Source organism: Aptenodytes forsteri, unplaced genomic scaffold (assembly GCF_000699145.1).
Source record: "Aptenodytes forsteri isolate BGI_AS27 unplaced genomic scaffold, ASM69914v1 Scaffold452, whole genome shotgun sequence".
Classification (NCBI taxonomy): domain Eukaryota; kingdom Metazoa; phylum Chordata; class Aves; order Sphenisciformes; family Spheniscidae; genus Aptenodytes; species Aptenodytes forsteri.
Window position 1 is genome coordinate 3,670 of NW_008795439.1, and position 16,273 is coordinate 19,942.

The 16,273-nt window shown below is 52.5% G+C and overlaps 1 protein-coding gene across 1 annotated transcript in view; it reads left to right on the forward strand.

Annotated features, from left to right (window-relative positions):
- Nucleotides 1-15: 15 nt before the first annotated feature.
- SARNP (SAP domain containing ribonucleoprotein) overlaps nt 16-16,273 on the forward strand; it is a 30,088-nt gene continuing 13,830 nt past the window's right edge. Inside the window, exons 1-10 of the mRNA XM_009281063.1 lie at nt 16-38; nt 93-123; nt 224-323; nt 604-650; nt 1,756-1,823; nt 3,244-3,295; nt 6,144-6,217; nt 6,883-6,911; nt 7,492-7,517; nt 8,777-8,845. Of these exons, the coding sequence (XP_009279338.1) occupies nt 16-38; nt 93-123; nt 224-323; nt 604-650; nt 1,756-1,823; nt 3,244-3,295; nt 6,144-6,217; nt 6,883-6,911; nt 7,492-7,517; nt 8,777-8,845 (519 nt within the window). The remainder of the gene's footprint in view (nt 39-92; nt 124-223; nt 324-603; nt 651-1,755; nt 1,824-3,243; nt 3,296-6,143; nt 6,218-6,882; nt 6,912-7,491; nt 7,518-8,776; nt 8,846-16,273) is intronic.

The following is a 16,273-nucleotide window of genomic DNA, read 5'->3' on the forward strand; positions in this document are numbered from 1 at the left end:
CTGGAGGGCGACCTGATGGGACAACCGGGTTATCTGGGGTAAAACCTGGGAGCCCGCGATCCAGGAGCCCGGCTGGTCTTTAACGTGGGGAGGGAGCCTTCGAGGCTCCTGAAAAAGCGAATTGTCTTGCCTTGTTTGTATGCTCCCCCCCCAATTAGCATTATTCATTTGTTTCTTGGCGTGCTTCTGCGCGCACTAATCGGAAGCTCCTTCTGTCCTGTAGCTGGCTGAACTGAAGCAGGAATGTCTGGCCCGTGGCCTGGAAGCAAAAGGCAACAAGCAGGATCTGATCAACAGGCTCCAGGCTTACCTGGAGGAGCACGGTGGGTGCTGCGGGCCGGCGGGGCCGGTCCAGCGGGGTGGGGCGTTCGTTAGTCGGCCCCTTCCCAAAGTTTTCGGTGGTGAGAGATCCCCTGGGCTTCGACCTTCGTTCGCGTGGAACTCCTGGGTGAAAGAGAAGAGCCCTGGTCCGAGCGCTTTGCTGTAGCTGCCTTTGCTTCCCGCTTTCCCGAGGGAAATTCTCATAGCAGGCTTCATCTGAGAAGCCAGAGGCATTCCTGAAGTAATTTGCTACTGCAACTGCGCTGTTGTTTTCTCCTCCAGCTGAAGAAGAAGCAAATGAAGAAGACGTTCTGGGAGAAGAAATAGAGGTAAGTCTTCTTTTGGGCAGACTCTCCTGGCAGCGGCCCGTGCAGGGGGTTTCTGGTTTGCCTGGCGGCGTGCGACCTCCCGCCGGCTGCGTCGCGGTTCAGCGCATGAGGAACGAGGCAATACCTGGGGCCGTGGCTGTTTTCATGCACCGTTGTCGTGCCTTGTTGGGTCTAAACCTGCAGTTTTTTTCTGCAGAGGCTCGGTGTCGCCGTGTTAGCCTGCCGAACGCGCGGTGGAGGTTTCTGGCAGCGTGTGTAATCTTGGTGCGTGGCCGCCGGTTCCGAGCGGGGTCATTCCGTCCACGTTCAGCAGGGTTCGCGCCGCGGTGCCCTGTGTGTTTTGTCACGAACTGAACAGCAAATGCCGTTGGAGCGTGGCGTGCTTTTAAGAAAGGATATGTAGGAAGAACTTGCCCGGCTGGTGCCCTGGCAGCGCCGGGTGTGGGCTTGGCGGGGTGGCCTGTGGGAGCGAGCCTTAAAGCAGGAGAGTTTGTTCTGAGGGGGGTGAGGAGATCCGACCTGGGAAAGCGCTTTGCGCTCGGAACGCCAGCGGGAACCTTTTCTTCCAACTGTCGGGCTCTTTGCCGCCTGGCAAGCGCGTGCCCTGCGAGGACGGGTGGAGGATGTGGCAGCTTTCTCCCCGGTTTCGCAAAAAGCCTTTGGTGAGAAGTGAGGTGGGTCTTACCGGATCGATGTCGAGCGTGAGCGCTGTGTAGTTTCGGTGTTCTTTGCTGGCGCTGCTTGCGGGCTTGAGAACATCTCACTCGAGTTATTTCCGAAGCCTTGCGAAGCCCAGACTTTCTGGTAAGGGATCAGACTTTGGATAAAACAAGAGTCTGCGTCCCAACAGCTAGTGTTCAAGCCCTGCCAGACTGAGGCTGTGAGCACCAAATATTACTTCTTGCCGCACACCTTGCCTGAGCGGGCCGAGTTCAACACGTAAGACGGAGATCTTTGGATGCCTGCAGGCTGAATTGCAGGCGCGCGCCTTTTAAACCGGCGAGAACCCAAAAGACTTGACAGCGTCCCCGCTGTGGTGTTTCTCTCTTGCTCAGCTGGCCGGAGTATTCGTTATCTGACCTCCTCTCAACTCCTTGACTTGCAGGAGGAAGAGCAGAAGCCGGTAGAGCCGCCCGTCAAAGTAGAAGAGCCTCCCGTAAAATCGCCTGATGTGTAACTATCCTTTCTGAGTAGACCAAAGCAAACCCGTGGGGTGCGAGGGCCGGTGGCGATAAAGCTTCGTACGGCCCCGGTTTGGAGTTTGGGCTGAAGGGAGGTCCCGGCACACGTTGGAGCGGGATGGTGGCCCCTGCCTCATCCCCGTGCGACAACACGGTGGTCCGCCGGCCTGTGCGGCTGCTTTCCCCTCCGTGGCTCAAAGGAAAGGGCGAGCCCCGGGCTCGTGGCTGCCGGGCCCGAGGTGGGGTGTGGGCAGGAGGGGGCGTCCTGTGCCCGCCGAGCCGCGCCGGCCAGCGCCAGCTCCCAGGTCCCAGGCAGAATTGCTTCCTGTGAAAGTGCCATTAAACCATTACTACCTTTCAGGGCATAAAATGAGAAACCTGTCCAGGAATCTGGAACAAAAGCAGTGCATTTTTCTAAATGGGAGAGCTTAATGAGGCTGGCTGTGACCCACTGTTTTATGGGAGTTGTTTGGAGGAGGAGGATGCTATTTCATTTAGCCTGGGAACTTCCGAACTTTGTCTCTTCCTCTTTTGTTTTCCCCCCTCGAGCCTGAGCTCTGTTTTCGGAGCATAAACTTTGTGGAGCACGCCCACTCCATTATATTTTCGTTCGGTCTTTTTACAGGTCTCGCTGTTGTCAGCTGCACGTTGTTCAGGAAGTGTGTGCCTGAAACGCAGCCTGGGCTCGGGGTGCTGGTGCTGGCCTGGGGAAAGCTGCCTGTGGCTGTCCCATGAACTAGAACAGAACAATCCTTTGTATTTGAGGGCCATAAAGGAATAAAGCCCTTCGGGGCTTGCAGTCGAGGCTTTGGGCTTCTAACAAGAGCCGAATGTTACTGTTAAGAGCCTTAAGACGGGCAGGGGGTTATTCCTGGGTGCGCAGGGCTGCGGCCTCGTGCTGTCGTATCCACCCGGCATTTTGAGACGCATCTGCAGCGCCCCGCTAAAATTGCAGAACGTTTCTCTTGCCTTAAACGGAGTTAATTGTTCCTCCAAGCCCGCGTAGAGAATGGGTGAGAGCGTGGCTGGTTCTTGTGTCTTCTCCAGCTTGCTTCCCATCATTGCCAAAGGAATTCGGGAGTGCTCAAGGCACTGGTTAGGCTCACAGGAGAACCCACGGCTGCGTCTTTACTGGGTCGTGTGTTTCCCGCCCCTAATACACCTTAGACTTCGGTTATAGGTTTCGCAGGCTTCATACTTCACTTTAGCATCGATATCTGGCTCTAAACTTGCCCTCAGAAGGGGGGTTGTGGCTGCTCTTGTTCTAAAAACAGGCCCTCAGTTAAGATGGCGGTGGTGTTGCCAGAGACGGGTGGCTGGGAGGAGAACCCCGATACCTCTCCCGCTGGGGCATGCCTGTGAAACGAGCGGGAGCTGTTCTGACCGATTTTTCTCTTTCCCCACGCCTCTAGGATTACGGAAAAGAAGGTAGTGAAAATAACGTCAGAGATATCGCAGATGGAGGTAAGGTTCCTTCTGCTACTTTATCCTCCGAGGTGTCGGTTTCCTTATTCACTTCATTCAGAGTCCCTTTTGTGTGTGGCTGGGGCTGTGTCAGTGTTTCCATTGTAAACCTGCTTTATTTTTCCTTGATTTTATATTAATGACCGGTCGCTGGCTGTGGAGTGACCTGGCAGGGTGGTGACCCCACGGCACGTTTCGTTTTGACGCTAGATCTCAAGGAATGCTTCTCTCAATTGTCCGTTAATGCCTCTTCCCGTGCTGCTCGCTGCCCTTGCTTTCCGCCACCAACCACCATTGACCCTACCTCAATATTTCCAACTTAGCAGCGACAAGCTGAGTCGTTCCTGGGGTGTCATTCCGTGGCAGACAAAGATGGGCTTTGCCCCGTAGCGTCCCCTGCTCTGGATGATAAAGGCTGATAGACTTGAACTGCCTCTGTTATGACTCTGGTCTATAAATTGCGTTTCCTGCTGTTGCGAACACGAAAAGTTCCGCTGCGGAGTTCACCAGGCCGTGGCACATCCCTGTCCCTCGGGCCTTGCTGCAAGCCCCGTTGCTTCAGACACATAAAACTACAAAGCTTTGTTGAGGATACGCTTCAGGGAGTAATCAGCTGGGGAGGAACTGATACGAGCTAACAGATCATCTCATCTTTATCTTCTCTTTGTCACTTACATTTGCTGGGCTTATTTAAAACAAACACACTTAGAAGCTGCCGATTCCTCTGGGAAAACTTTGCGAAACTTTGAGTTTCAGGAATCTGATTGTGGTTCTCTAATCCCGGCCCCCCCCCCCCCTTATTTTTGTGCTCATGTTCCATAAGAAAGAAATCGCTATGAAAACATGATTCTTGTCTCCCTGCTGTTCGCCACTACTTTAGAGTTTTAATCTTCTGTTTGGGACACGATCATTTCCACAGCAACCGGGGTGGTGTCGCAAGCGGAGGATTATGACCTCAGTGAAGGAGTAATGAGGAGAAACATGGTACCTGATGTGAGCTGGAAGGTGTTGCTGAAGGAGCGATGTCCCCTGTGACGCGGGGCTGCCCTTGGCCGGAGCTGGTTAAAGAGCTCATTAAGCGAACTTGCTGAAGTTACCCTCTTGCCCTTTGTTTTTCACCAAATTCTGCCGAACCTGTTTGCAGGAAATCCACTTTTTTTTTTTTTTGATTGAGTGCGAACCGGGTCTCAGCAAAATTATGTCGTAGATGGTTTTTGAAGACAAAAGGGAATTATTTTCCCATACAATGCATAATTGAACGCTGGAGGCAGTTAATGTGGGCTGTTACAGATGCTAGAAATACGGATGAGTTCAAAAGCAAGGAGAAAAATTCCTAGGAAGGGCGACCATGAGGGATAAACGAATGCAAATGTGAGCGCAGCCTGAAATTCAGTCAGTCGTTTGCTGTGGATGACTCGAGCCTGGGAGGCAGACCACCCATCTGACTGCAGCAGTCACCTTCGGGGGGGATACTGGGGTAGCGGAGCCTTTGCTCCGATCCGGCATGGCTTTTCCGTAGCCGAGAGTCCTTTCAGAAGCTGCCTCTTCGGGTATTTCTCTTGGATATTCTTCAACGCGTCAGAAAGAATAAGGAAATATGCTTTGACCCGAGTGGTACGTTTTGCTGTCTTTATTGTTCCTACTCAGTTGAGTAAAAGTTCCTCAGCACTGACACGGTTAGGAGCGGTGTTCCTAATCCATCTTTTCTAAACATTTATGTTTTGATGCACATGTTTGTTACGCTCCTCACTGTGCTTTTGGCTAAAGTCAATGTTTCCATTGAAATAATATCTGTTTCTCTAACCTTTAAAACACCAAACACATTTTTGGGCCCTTGTGTAATAATAAAATGTTAAATATTTCCCTTAAGCTTTTAAGGGGATTTAATACTCGTAGGTGCAAACCCTTGCACTTCCGATGTTTCCAAGCTTTTCCGTGCCCAGGGCAGCGTGCTCTAAGCCAGGCAAGCCTTGCCCGCAGCAAGGGCAGCAGGCCGAGTCCTTTCTACGTAGCTGAATTTCGTCTTGAATTGCGCTGCTAATGGCAAACTCTGCTCGCGAGGCTGAGCCAACCGCATGAATAGTGTCGGCCTCTTGTGAAAGGGCTTGTGCCAAATAAGTAAGTCCCCTGAAAACAAACACCCCCCCCCATCCCCTTTTCTAGCATATTTGGCCTTTTGCTTAGGGGGGAAGAAAAGGAAATCTTGTTTGCCTCTCTTCTTGCAAATCAGCCGAAGCCGGTCGTGCCTACCGCTTGCTTCCTGCCTCCGGGAGGGAAGTCGGGGCCGCTCCCTTTGTAGTCCCTGCCAGGAGCACTGCTCCTTTCCCCCCGGCACAAGGGCTTCCCTGGGCGAGGTGTGCAGCGCTCCAGCCTGCGTGCTGGCACGCCAGCCTCCAGCGCAGTTGCAGCCTTGTAGCATCTTAACGTAGTCGCCTGTCTCTGTCAGCTCCCCGGTCCCCTTCTCTTCTGGCACGTCTACCTTTCCTAGGAACAGCCCCCAAGCAGCGGAGTGATGGCGTACCTTTTTTAATTAGGTTTTTTATTAGGCCTGTGTTTATCGGAACCCTGAGAGTGCCTTTTGGTCAAGCGCACGTCCTGGGGGCCGTGGGGTGGCTTCTCGGAGGGCACAAGCCAACGGAAGGTGCCTGCAGCATCTCTCTCTTTACCTGCGGGTGCAGGGGGGTGTTTTTCCCCTTTCCAGACCGCGCTGCTGGTCTAGGCGGGCACGTTGGAGCGTTAGCCCACCGCGTGTTGAGTTTGCGTGCCTCTCTCCATCTGCAGAACCTCCTTTCTGTACCCTTCAAATCTTCGCTCTTCCTCAGTTGGTTCCTTTCTCTTCCTCCTCCAGCGAATGCAGAAGAGGGCTGAACGCTTCAACGTGCCCGTGAGCCTGGAGAGCAAGAAGGCAGCGCGGGCAGCTCGGTGAGTCTACGCTCGGAGCCTTCTCCCCTCTTCTTGCTTGGGAGAAGACCTCTCCGGACACGTCTGCCCGTGGCAGGTTGCATTGGTGGGAGGTGAACGTGGCTCTGTGCTGTGCTCGGGTGGTGGGACAACAACGCTGGGGAGGAGGCTGAAAAATGAGGTGGGGGTTGCCCCCAGCCTCAGCAAATGACGGGCAGCTTTACTGGAGGGTTTGCAGCCACACAGCTGCAGGGAGGTGGTGCTCCTCGTGAGGCAGGAGACCCCCACGTCAAATTTGGGCTGTGTCTGATTGTGGAGTGCTTGATGCATGCTCTACTGGTTGCTTGGGCTAAAATACCCTTGAAATTTCTGGCGGTTCTCACAGTTATTCTGGGAAGACAGGGCAACGAAAGGGGAAAATGAACTGCAGGTGATCCGACTAGCTTTCTGGACTTTGAGGTTGGTTTTATGAAGAAAGTGGGGAATCGCTGTGCGCAGCATAAGTGCAGGAGTTGCTGCAGTAATTACATTAGCCAATAATAGCGTGTTCCAGTTAATCTTGCCCCCAAACCAGTTTTACTCAAGTACACTCATGAAAAGTATTTGAAGGAAAAGTTCACACCTAAGACTCGACGTGACCTTCTCTTTGCCAAAGTCTCTGACTAAGCTCCGTTTACCTTCGGCAGGTTTGGTTTGGCCACAGTTTCAACTAAAGGTGAGGAGGTGAAGCAGAACCAATCCGTGGAGCGACCTTACTGCAAATATTTAATTATTCCTGGGGGGGGGGGGGGGGGGAATTGCCGGTGGGACTGCCTTTCTTTTCACTTCTGCCCCTCTTCCTGACCACGCCCAGGAGCTCCGAGCGGGAATTGTAGAATCGGGAAGAAAAGGACACGTGTTGTTCCCTTGGTAGTTCAGACACTTTTCTCAGCGTCTCTTACTTCTAAGCACAACTGGAAGACGCTGGCCAGACTTTCCTGTGTGCCAAACATCCTTTGGCTTCATGAAATGCCAGGTTCAGTTGCCAAAGCTGTCCTTAGCGAGGTGGGACGGCAGCAGTTCTGTGGGTGGAGAAGCTGATTTGAAGGTGAAAAAGAAATTGGGAGACTCGTTCTGTAGTGAGCAGAGAGAAGCTGGGGAAAACGGGACAGCAGTTCTTCGCTGGTCTGTGGTGGGACGGGTGCAGGGCTGCTTCGGGCAGCGCTGTGACTTTACTGCACCTCCTTTTAGACGAGGTGCTGCTCCTGATGTTTGTTCTCTAACTGGGTTTTCTTTTTCTTGCCTCCTCATTTCAGGCCTCTCTGCAGACAGCAAACCCACGGTAAGAAACGCTTCTTGTTCTTGAGTTACTGCTGGCCAGGCCCCTAACACGTGTTGTAGTTTGTAGGAAGAGGTTCCTGTCTGCAGGGATAAACTACCAAAATGGTCCAGGAACAACATACGTGGCGTGGGGGTTAATGACGTAGCCTGCACTGAACTTGAGGGGTTCACATTCCCCGTGGTGCCTCTTACGACAGTTTTCTCAGATGGGCTGATTTTAGAATGAAACGCTGACAGGAACAAAGACGGATATTTGTTTGGTTGGGTGTTTTTTTTTTTCCATATGCCTGATTTTCATTCTCTGCTTTTTTTTAATTGTTTGAATTACGCTTCAGGAATGGAAATGACGAATGACCTGTAGTAAATTACTCGGCTTTTAATGGCCGATGCTGCTTTGCCTGTCTGACTTCCAGGCCTAAGTAGGAGGCACTGAAGTGTGCAGGGCTGAGAGCGCTCTCACACTGGGCAGCCGGCTCAGTATTTGCATGCTCGACTGAGGATGAGCGGAACAGAGTTAAGCCAGGACAGGATCTGTCACCAGGCAAGGTTATAGGTTTCTCTGGTGCCAGGGGCGTGAAAGATCTTGCATGGACGTCTGCGGGGCAGAATAGCACCAGGGTTTCCTCTGCAGAACTACGTACTGTGGAAGGCTCGTCCCTGAAAGTCTGTGTTCGCTAGGGATAAGTGCCGTAATGGTGGCTGACGCCTCTCTGGGAAACCAGTCAGGCTGGGTGACGTGTTGGGAAGCTGCTTGGTCCGGGGACCTGATTAGATGTGACACAGTGAGGGTGCAGCAATGGCTTCTTAAACCTGTGGCAGCCAGATAGCAGCGGTAACTTTTAGGAGTATTGGCAAGATTTGCCTACAAGGCTGTGTATTTTCTGCTTGTGTCGACCAGACTGCTGCAGGAAAGGTACCAGGTACAGCTGGCTCGCAGTAACAGTCTGAAACAACCGCCCCTTCGGGAAGGGGAACAGCACCTGGGGTGTCTTGTCCTTTGGTTGGTTTGAGGAAGCAAAGGGGCAGACTGGCAGTTTCTGGCCGCTTCGTTTGGGACGCTGGTTCTGTCTTGTGGCCCTCGGTGCTGGCAGGAGCTGTTGCTGCTGGATGTCAGTGCAGCACGGAGCCCAGAGGAGTTTTCCCTGGGGCTGATCGCTGTGCACAAGTCTGTTCCGGGAGGCGGCCTTATCTCTATCCCTGCAACTTGAGTTTAGTGATTTAAAAAAAAAAATATATAAATTGTTTCCTATGTCTTTATAGGTAAACATGGATAAATTAAAGGAAAGGGCTCAAAGATTTGGGTTGAATGTCTCCTCGCTCTCCAAGAAGGTAAGGTGCCTTGGCCTCCAGGACACTCTTTGCACCTCCAGATTAGCCCAGTGCTCCAGGTCGTAGCGTGCCGTGACCGTTCAAAGCCTTCATGCTGCTTGAGGTTTTGCATCTTGTTATTAATGCAGCGGCCTGGGCCCCGGACCCCGGGGGAGTCTTGTCAACGCCGTTTCCTTCATCTTTCCTTCTGTTTGTTTTTGTGTGTGTGACTCTTGATACGGTTTTGAGAGAGTTACAACTGATGAATGGAGGTGTTGAATTTTAAGATTGTTCATCCACATTTTAAGAGGGGAAGAGACACCGTTTAGCGGGCTGTGTAATTGGTTTGTTTTCAGGCGTTTGACTCGCACTGTGTAAGTGCACGTTTCTGACTGGGGTAGGAGCCGAGTCTGTAAAGACCAAGGTAATGAGCTCTCTGAAGAGAAGGCGTCCAGAGCTCCCTGGTAGGAAATAACTCTTTGAAGTACAAATGAGATGAGCTTTGTAGGGGGATGGATTCGGTCTTAAAGCTATTTATTTTTTTCCAGGGGAGAAATATACACAAGCTTCTGAGCGTAACCCCTCTTCTGGTCCTCATACCTAGCAACTGATTTAGCTCAGCCTTCACGTGCTGGAGCTGACTGCGGGGCAGGAGATGGAGCTGTGCTCCGTCTCCAGCTGGAAGGGTGGGCTTTGCTGAAGGGCGCTGAACGTATTGGGGTGGGGGGGCCACGGGGCGTGCTTGGAGGTAGACGCGTGCTGGAGAATGGTGTGCTTACCGGCGCGATAATCCCTCGCCTAAACGTGTTCTGCAGCAAACGGGGGAGAAGATGAATTTAGCATGTTTGGGGAAAGCAGAAGAAAGGGTAAATACATACTCTGAGATGAATACAACATCCTGTGGGCTTCCCAAACAAAGATAGCCTTTTCCTTTTCTGGGTTGTAAGGAACCTTGTGCCGCGGCACTGTTCAGAAATAGCGGTGAGTGAAAAAGAATTGTCCAGCTATAACAGCTGGATAATGTTGGCATGGAGACCTCTCCTCTCGATGTGGAAAAGGGTAAGAGCCAGGGGAGGTTCATCTCCTCTCCATCCCTGTGAAATAAGCCCCTCTCCTCCTCGGGGGGATGGATTTGACCTTTTTTGCTGCCGGTTTCTCCACGTATGAGTGTTCTGCTTTATTCCACTGGCCCTGGGAATTCACTGATGTAGAAAATATCTGGCATTGGAGGTCGCTGTTCCCCCCCCCTTCCCTCTCCTGTCCCTTTGGGGGTGGGGGAAGGAGGCCAGTGCATTAAAGCTGGGATATGTGGAGCTCAGGGTGAGAGGCTGCTCAAACATCATTAACCCTGTCACTAGGAGCTCCCATTTTTCAGGAGGAATATATGCCTTGTCAATGTTTATGGCCGTGGCCTTCCCTGGGTAGGATTGTGTGGCAGCAGCTTAATAAAGCCGGGGCTCATGGAAGGAGCGGGCTTCCTGGGTTGCGCTGTGGCCCCCGTACGTGGCAAAAACCCAAAACCACCGAAGTGCGAGGTCTGATCTCCCCGAGCCGTTCACCAGCAAATGCAGCCCGCTGTATACTAATGAACTGCTCCCCCCGTACAGATGGAGACCTACCGGTGGGGAAAATGACTTGCCCAAGGTCAGGAGTCGGTGGCAGGGCTGGCTCTAGCCTCCAGATTGCCCGACGCTGGGCTTTGTGTCCCCGGCGAGCTCCGGCCGCGCGCTCTGCGGAGCGGTGTCCAGCGGCAAGGGCTCGCCTCGCCGCGCCGTGTCCCTTTTTTGTTTGCTCCACCAGGATGCCGAGTTCATGGGCTTAGAAGTGGCTTCTCCCACTGAGCGGAACACACTCTTGCATTCCTGGGAGGAATATTATTGGTTACTTTAATTAGCTGGTAGTATTGTGCTTCCCACCTGGGTGTTCTTTATGGCTTTTCATTACGGAGGAGCCTGGCAGTTGCGAATGTTTACATGTGTCTTGGCAGGTTTTTATACCATGCGTCGCAGCAAAAACTTTACAATAAACCATTGTCTCCACGGAGCCACACTTCATTTCCTATTCAAATTGATTTGGGGAGGGGTAGAGATGGGGGGGGGAGAATCGTAGCTAAGGGGGATTTCAGACCCGCTGTGAGCGGGGAGCAAATGCAGAGCTGCGTTAGTGGCTGTGGACTCATCTGTAGCTTTGAACCCCCCTTCCCCCTCTGTTAGCCCTCTGGGGTAGAAATCTTTCAAGTTTAAAATCCTCTTCCTCTCTGCCTAAAGGGAAAGTGAGACCCCGGTCGCTGGGAGGAGAGCGGGCGAACAGAAAGGTTGGCTGTGCTGGAGCAGAAGAGGCAGGTGCTCATTTGTCTCAAGGCAGCACGGGGCCATCAAATTAATTTTTAAAATAAATCAAGCAAGCGTTTATCTCCCTGTAGCACTGACTCTCCCCTCCGAGGCCTCCTGTTAAAGCACACGCTGGCTGACCTAAAGCTACCATCCCTTGACTCCTGTTAGTTGTACTTAACCCCCCACACTTGTAAATGTTCCCTCTCTATAGCAGCTGCTCCCTGTAACACTCAAACTCTCCGCTCCCCAGGGGAGGATGTTTAGCTGCGTGCTTTATATGCAGGGTTCGATGCTGCAGAGGGAGCTGCCTGCGTCGTGGCTGTGATTCAGAAGCATTTCTCCAAGGGGGTGGTTTGCTCTTTATGTATAAAATAGCCTTGTAAGTCTCCTGCTGAGAAAGTGTTGGCACCAAATGGACAGCAAGAGCCCTTGGGATAACATAAAAGCTCTGTTTGCCACCTTTGTATTACATTATCAAATACCTTTCCCGATCCGAATAGATGACTAAAATAATTGGCTTTTATATCTCCTCTTTAACGTGGAGGTCTCAAACTGCCTTACGAACAATTAGCTGATTAACCCTCAGCCGTTCAGAGGTTGGGAGCAGAGAGGTGAAGTGACTGTGCTCCGAGGTCACTCCGAGTCAGGAGTCCCCACTCGGAGCCCTCTTCTCCCCAGTGCGTTTCCCTGAGCCGGGGGTGAAACAAAGGATTTCTCCTGCAAATCCGTACGCACGCCTAGGGTTCCTGTTCCTCATCACGGGGAACCTGTCCCATCGCCAACTCGGTGACTTCTCAGGGCAGGGGGAGGTTTCTGTGTCTGTCGAGAGGTGGAGTGACCTGTCTGCAGCGAGGCAGAGTGGGGAGCGCGACTCTCAAACCGTGTGTCACCTCGAATAACTTCATTTTTCTTTGCCTGGTTGCAAGTCTTCCATTTCGCAGCTGGAGCGTTGTAGCCATAAGACATGTTGAGAGCCCTGCAGGCGTCCCAGGTCGGATCCTGAGCAGCGGAGGCAGCGCAGGGTGCCAGAGCATCCCCTTGATCGAAAGGTACCGACTCTCCTGGCTAGGAAGAGTTAATGTTTTAATACGGCCATCAGTCATGATTCTAGATTAATGCTGGTTTAATTCCGGTTAATGAGAATGTGTTTTACATGGGGCAGATAAGAGCTGCGCTCGCCTGAGATCAGCTGGCCGGAGCTGGCAGGCTGACTGTGTGACGTTCGTGTGGTGTTGGAGCAGGGCAGGGGTCAGTGGACCGGCAGAAAGTCTGTGTGTATACAAAACAGCTAAATGAGAGAGAGAAAACAATTGGCTTAATTGTTTGGCTTCCAGCAAGCTTATAATAACGTGCTGAGGAGGAATCCTTTTCCTGGATAATTTTTCTGCCTGCAGTCTTTCCAAACACCCCCTGCCAGTCCCGGATGAGAAGCTATTAACCACCAAGGAAGCAAAGGGTGGTGGTGGGGGAGACGTGCTGATGTTGGCAGAGGGAAGGAAAAAGGATTCGTGGACGAGGATTGTTTCTAGCTCGCACCAGGGACGGGAGTGTCGTGCGTGGTGGCATATGCCTGCGTTTTTGAGAAGCGCGATTGGCTTATGTGGCCAGTTTGTTGTCAAGAAATGCCTTTTGCTGTCACTTTGAAGAGATGGCTCCTGCGTTGTTTGAAAGGGCACATGCCCCTGAATATTACCTTTTTTTTTTTTTTTCCTCAAACTTCACTCTTTCTGGCTGTCATCAGCTTTAGGTTTTTCTCTTGCTGTCCTCCCTGCTTTCTACCCCGTGTCTGCTGTGGCAGAGTGGAGGAGAGCCGTCTCCTCTGGGTTATAACCCAGCCCCTTCTCTTTCTGCGTGCTTCGTCTTTCTCTCTCACCTTCTCTTTTACGTCCTGTAGTGCATTGTGATTAGAATATATATAAAAGATGGCCCAGGAAAGCGTCTTCACCACACTGTAAATACGTAGCGAGGTTGTATTTGTCCTGAGAAGTTGATGGCTTCGTCTGCGTGTTGTCTGCACACCCTTCCTCTTCGGGACCGCTGCACGAGCTCTGCTTTTTGGATGGGTTTATGGAGCACTTGGCACTTCTTAAATCAGCCACGTGAAAGAAGTTTTTCTCCCTTGGAGCAGCGTGACAGTGGCACGTGGAACGGGCAGGGTAGCGTGCCAGGTGTGGAGGAGCTGGTATGTCGTGATAGACCGCACGATGAACGAGAGCGCTTCTGTGGGCAGAGCCCCGGTGCCGCGCTCGGGACTTCTTCCCCCGTGCCCTGAAATTCCCATGACATTGTGCTTTTAAATCTTAATGGTTTTAGGCATTTTAAAAAAGCTGCTTTAGGTAATTTTTAAAGGATTTTCCGTCTCCCTCTGAGTTGGACTAGTGGTAACTAAGGCAGCTGGATTTACAGAGGGGAGATTAAAAATAGTCCTGGCTTAAAGAGCAAGATGCAAGCAAAGCCCTCCAAAACACCTCTCATGTTTTTGCTTGTTACAGAAACTTTTCAGTAGTTCTGCAGAAAGTAGAAACTAGGTCAGATAGAAGAACGCAGCTAGAACTGCATGGGTGTGCGGAAACAAGGTCGGGAGATCCAGATACAAAATAATGCAACTAGCAAGGAGTGTCGAAGCTGGCGAGATGCGATTCTGTGAGTCCAGAGAGGCGTTAGTCCTGACTGTGGGAGTGCTCGTGGAAGGCTCCGCAGCAGAGGACTCGAAGAAGGCTGAGGTGTTTCATGCCTTTTTTTTTGCCTTAGCTGTTGCCGAGCAGGTCTGACTGCAGATAGGTAACAGCGTCCCTATCAAAAGGTAAACCTCAGTCAAAAGGTAAACCTCAGTCAAAAGGTAAACCTCAGTCAAAAGGTAAACCTCAGTCAAAAGGTAAACCTCAGTCAAAAGGTAAACCTCAGTCAAAAGGTAAACCTCAGTCAAAAGGTAAACCTCAGTCAAAAGGTAAACCTCAGTCTTGAGGAGAGAGAGAGCGGTTTCGGGGCGCTCCGGCCTTAATGATTTTGCAGGTAAACGCTGGAGAGTTTCCAGCTGGCCCCTGTAAGGATTTATAGAAACTGAGCACTAATCCTCGAAGAACTTTTGTTTTTCTCTCCTGGCTCCTGGACGGGAGCCCCGCACAGGTCCCTGTTCAGCTCGCTGCGTGCTGCAGTAACTGTTGGTGTGTGCTGCCTGTCCCCTCGCTGCCTGTCCCCTCGCTGCCTGTCCCCTCGCTGCCTGTCCCCTCGCTGCCTGTCCTTCCCCCAACCCCTGCAAAGCGACGTCACTATTTTCCAAGTTGAGCTGCTGAATGCGGGCCTGTTGGTTTAAGATAATGGGAAGTGACAAGGTGAAGAATAGTGCTGGCAATCGTGGACGTTTTAACACAAGGGTGCTGTAAGCGAGGCCTCTGCTGCCCCTGCCCCCTCCCGGGTCGCATGGGGAAGGGGTTTGTGTCGACCGAATCGCCGGCGCAGGCGGCATCCCTGGGTGGAGGGCAGGGCGGGTGAGATGTTTATGTTCACCCTGTGAACATAAACGGGGGGGGTAGTCTTGTTTTTAACACTCCTGCACCCAGAGGGCCCTCCCCGTCCCCCATCCTGGACGTGGTGAAGCTCAGCACCAGAGCGCCTCTGGACAAAGGCTGTCAGATGCTGTCGAACGCCGGCTGCATGGCGTGCTACAGCCCGGCCCCGGCTCTGACCTGGGCTGCGAGACGCAGGGCAGAGCAGCCGCTAATGGGGGGGGTAGTCTTGTTTTTAACACTCCTGCACCCAGAGGGCCCTCCCCGTCCCCCATCCTGGACGTGGTGAAGCTCAGCACCAGAGCGCCTCTGGACAAAGGCTGTCAGATGCTGTCGAACGCCGGCTGCATGGCGTGCTACAGCCCGGCCCCGGCTCTGACCTGGGCTGCGAGACGCAGGGCAGAGCAGCCGCTGTTGGAGACGTCGGCACGGGGAAGGGAAGGCTTGGCAGAGCCTACGTGCCAGCACCGTGGCTTACTGGTGTGCTTGAAGATCAGCCCAGATCTTCATAGGGCTGCAACCCTGGGGAAGATAAGACCTGAGGTCACAAGACAAATGTAAAGGTTTAACAGACCTCAATTTTTTTTCCCTTTTGTGTTTTTTCGTTTAAGACAAAGCAACAGTTTCCCCGTGAGGGCCGTGGTGGTCTTCACTGGCCCGATGCACTCTGGCCAAGGGCAATGCAACAGTCTCCTCTGGGAAGAGGGATGGATTTGTGGTTTCCAGTCCCGATCCCTGGTGACCCAGCTGGCATATGATGGGATTGTGCAAAGAAATTAAGGTCTTGTGTTTCCTAGAAGGCAAATAACATGTCTAACCAGCCTCTTCTCTTGCAAATAACTCTAGACTGGTATGCAGGGAAAAGGAATCTAGGTTTGCTGCTAGAAGCAGAAACCTCACGGAAGCCCTAAGGAGCTCGGGGTGATGTGTGCCTGTGGACCCGAGCACCTGCAGTGGCTGGGGGGGCGGAAAGGAGCCTCTGCACCGCTGTGTTCAATGGTCACGTATCGCAGGCTGCTGCGAGCCTGACTCTCTGCGGGTTGATTCCCGTGCAGGAGAGTAAAGAAGAATTTGAAACACGAGTATTGGATTGAGACGCCTTCCAAGGGGTTGTCGCCCTTTCGGGACTGGGCAGACCTTAAAAGCTGGAAATAGACTCACGTTTCCTGCCTCCGCCGTCTCTCTGCTATTTTAGTGGCATAACGCTCGTTGCTCTTCTAAATGTTTTACTCTCTGCTCCTGTGAATGAGTCGCGCTAATAGGAAGTAGTGAAGTTAATGAGACGCAAAGCTCGGTCGTGCTGCACGGGGTACGAGGAGCCTTAGGTGTGTTGCAGCAAACTGCAAGTTACGCTTTTCAGGTGGGAGCATAATTTCACGGTTTCGGGTTGACCGTGTGCCTGCAGGCACGTAACCCCTCGGGAACGCCAGCGTAGCGCTCCCGGGAAGCCCGTCCCGTTGCCTCGGGGGAGATGCCGGCGCTTTCCTGCTGCTCCCCTAAAACTCGGTTGTGCCGGAAGGGTTCAAGTTCAGCTGTGCCGCGGGTAAGTCGCTGTGCCCGAGGGGCTGGAAAGCCGGAGAGCCAGCGTCTCGAAGCATCCCTTCCGCGGT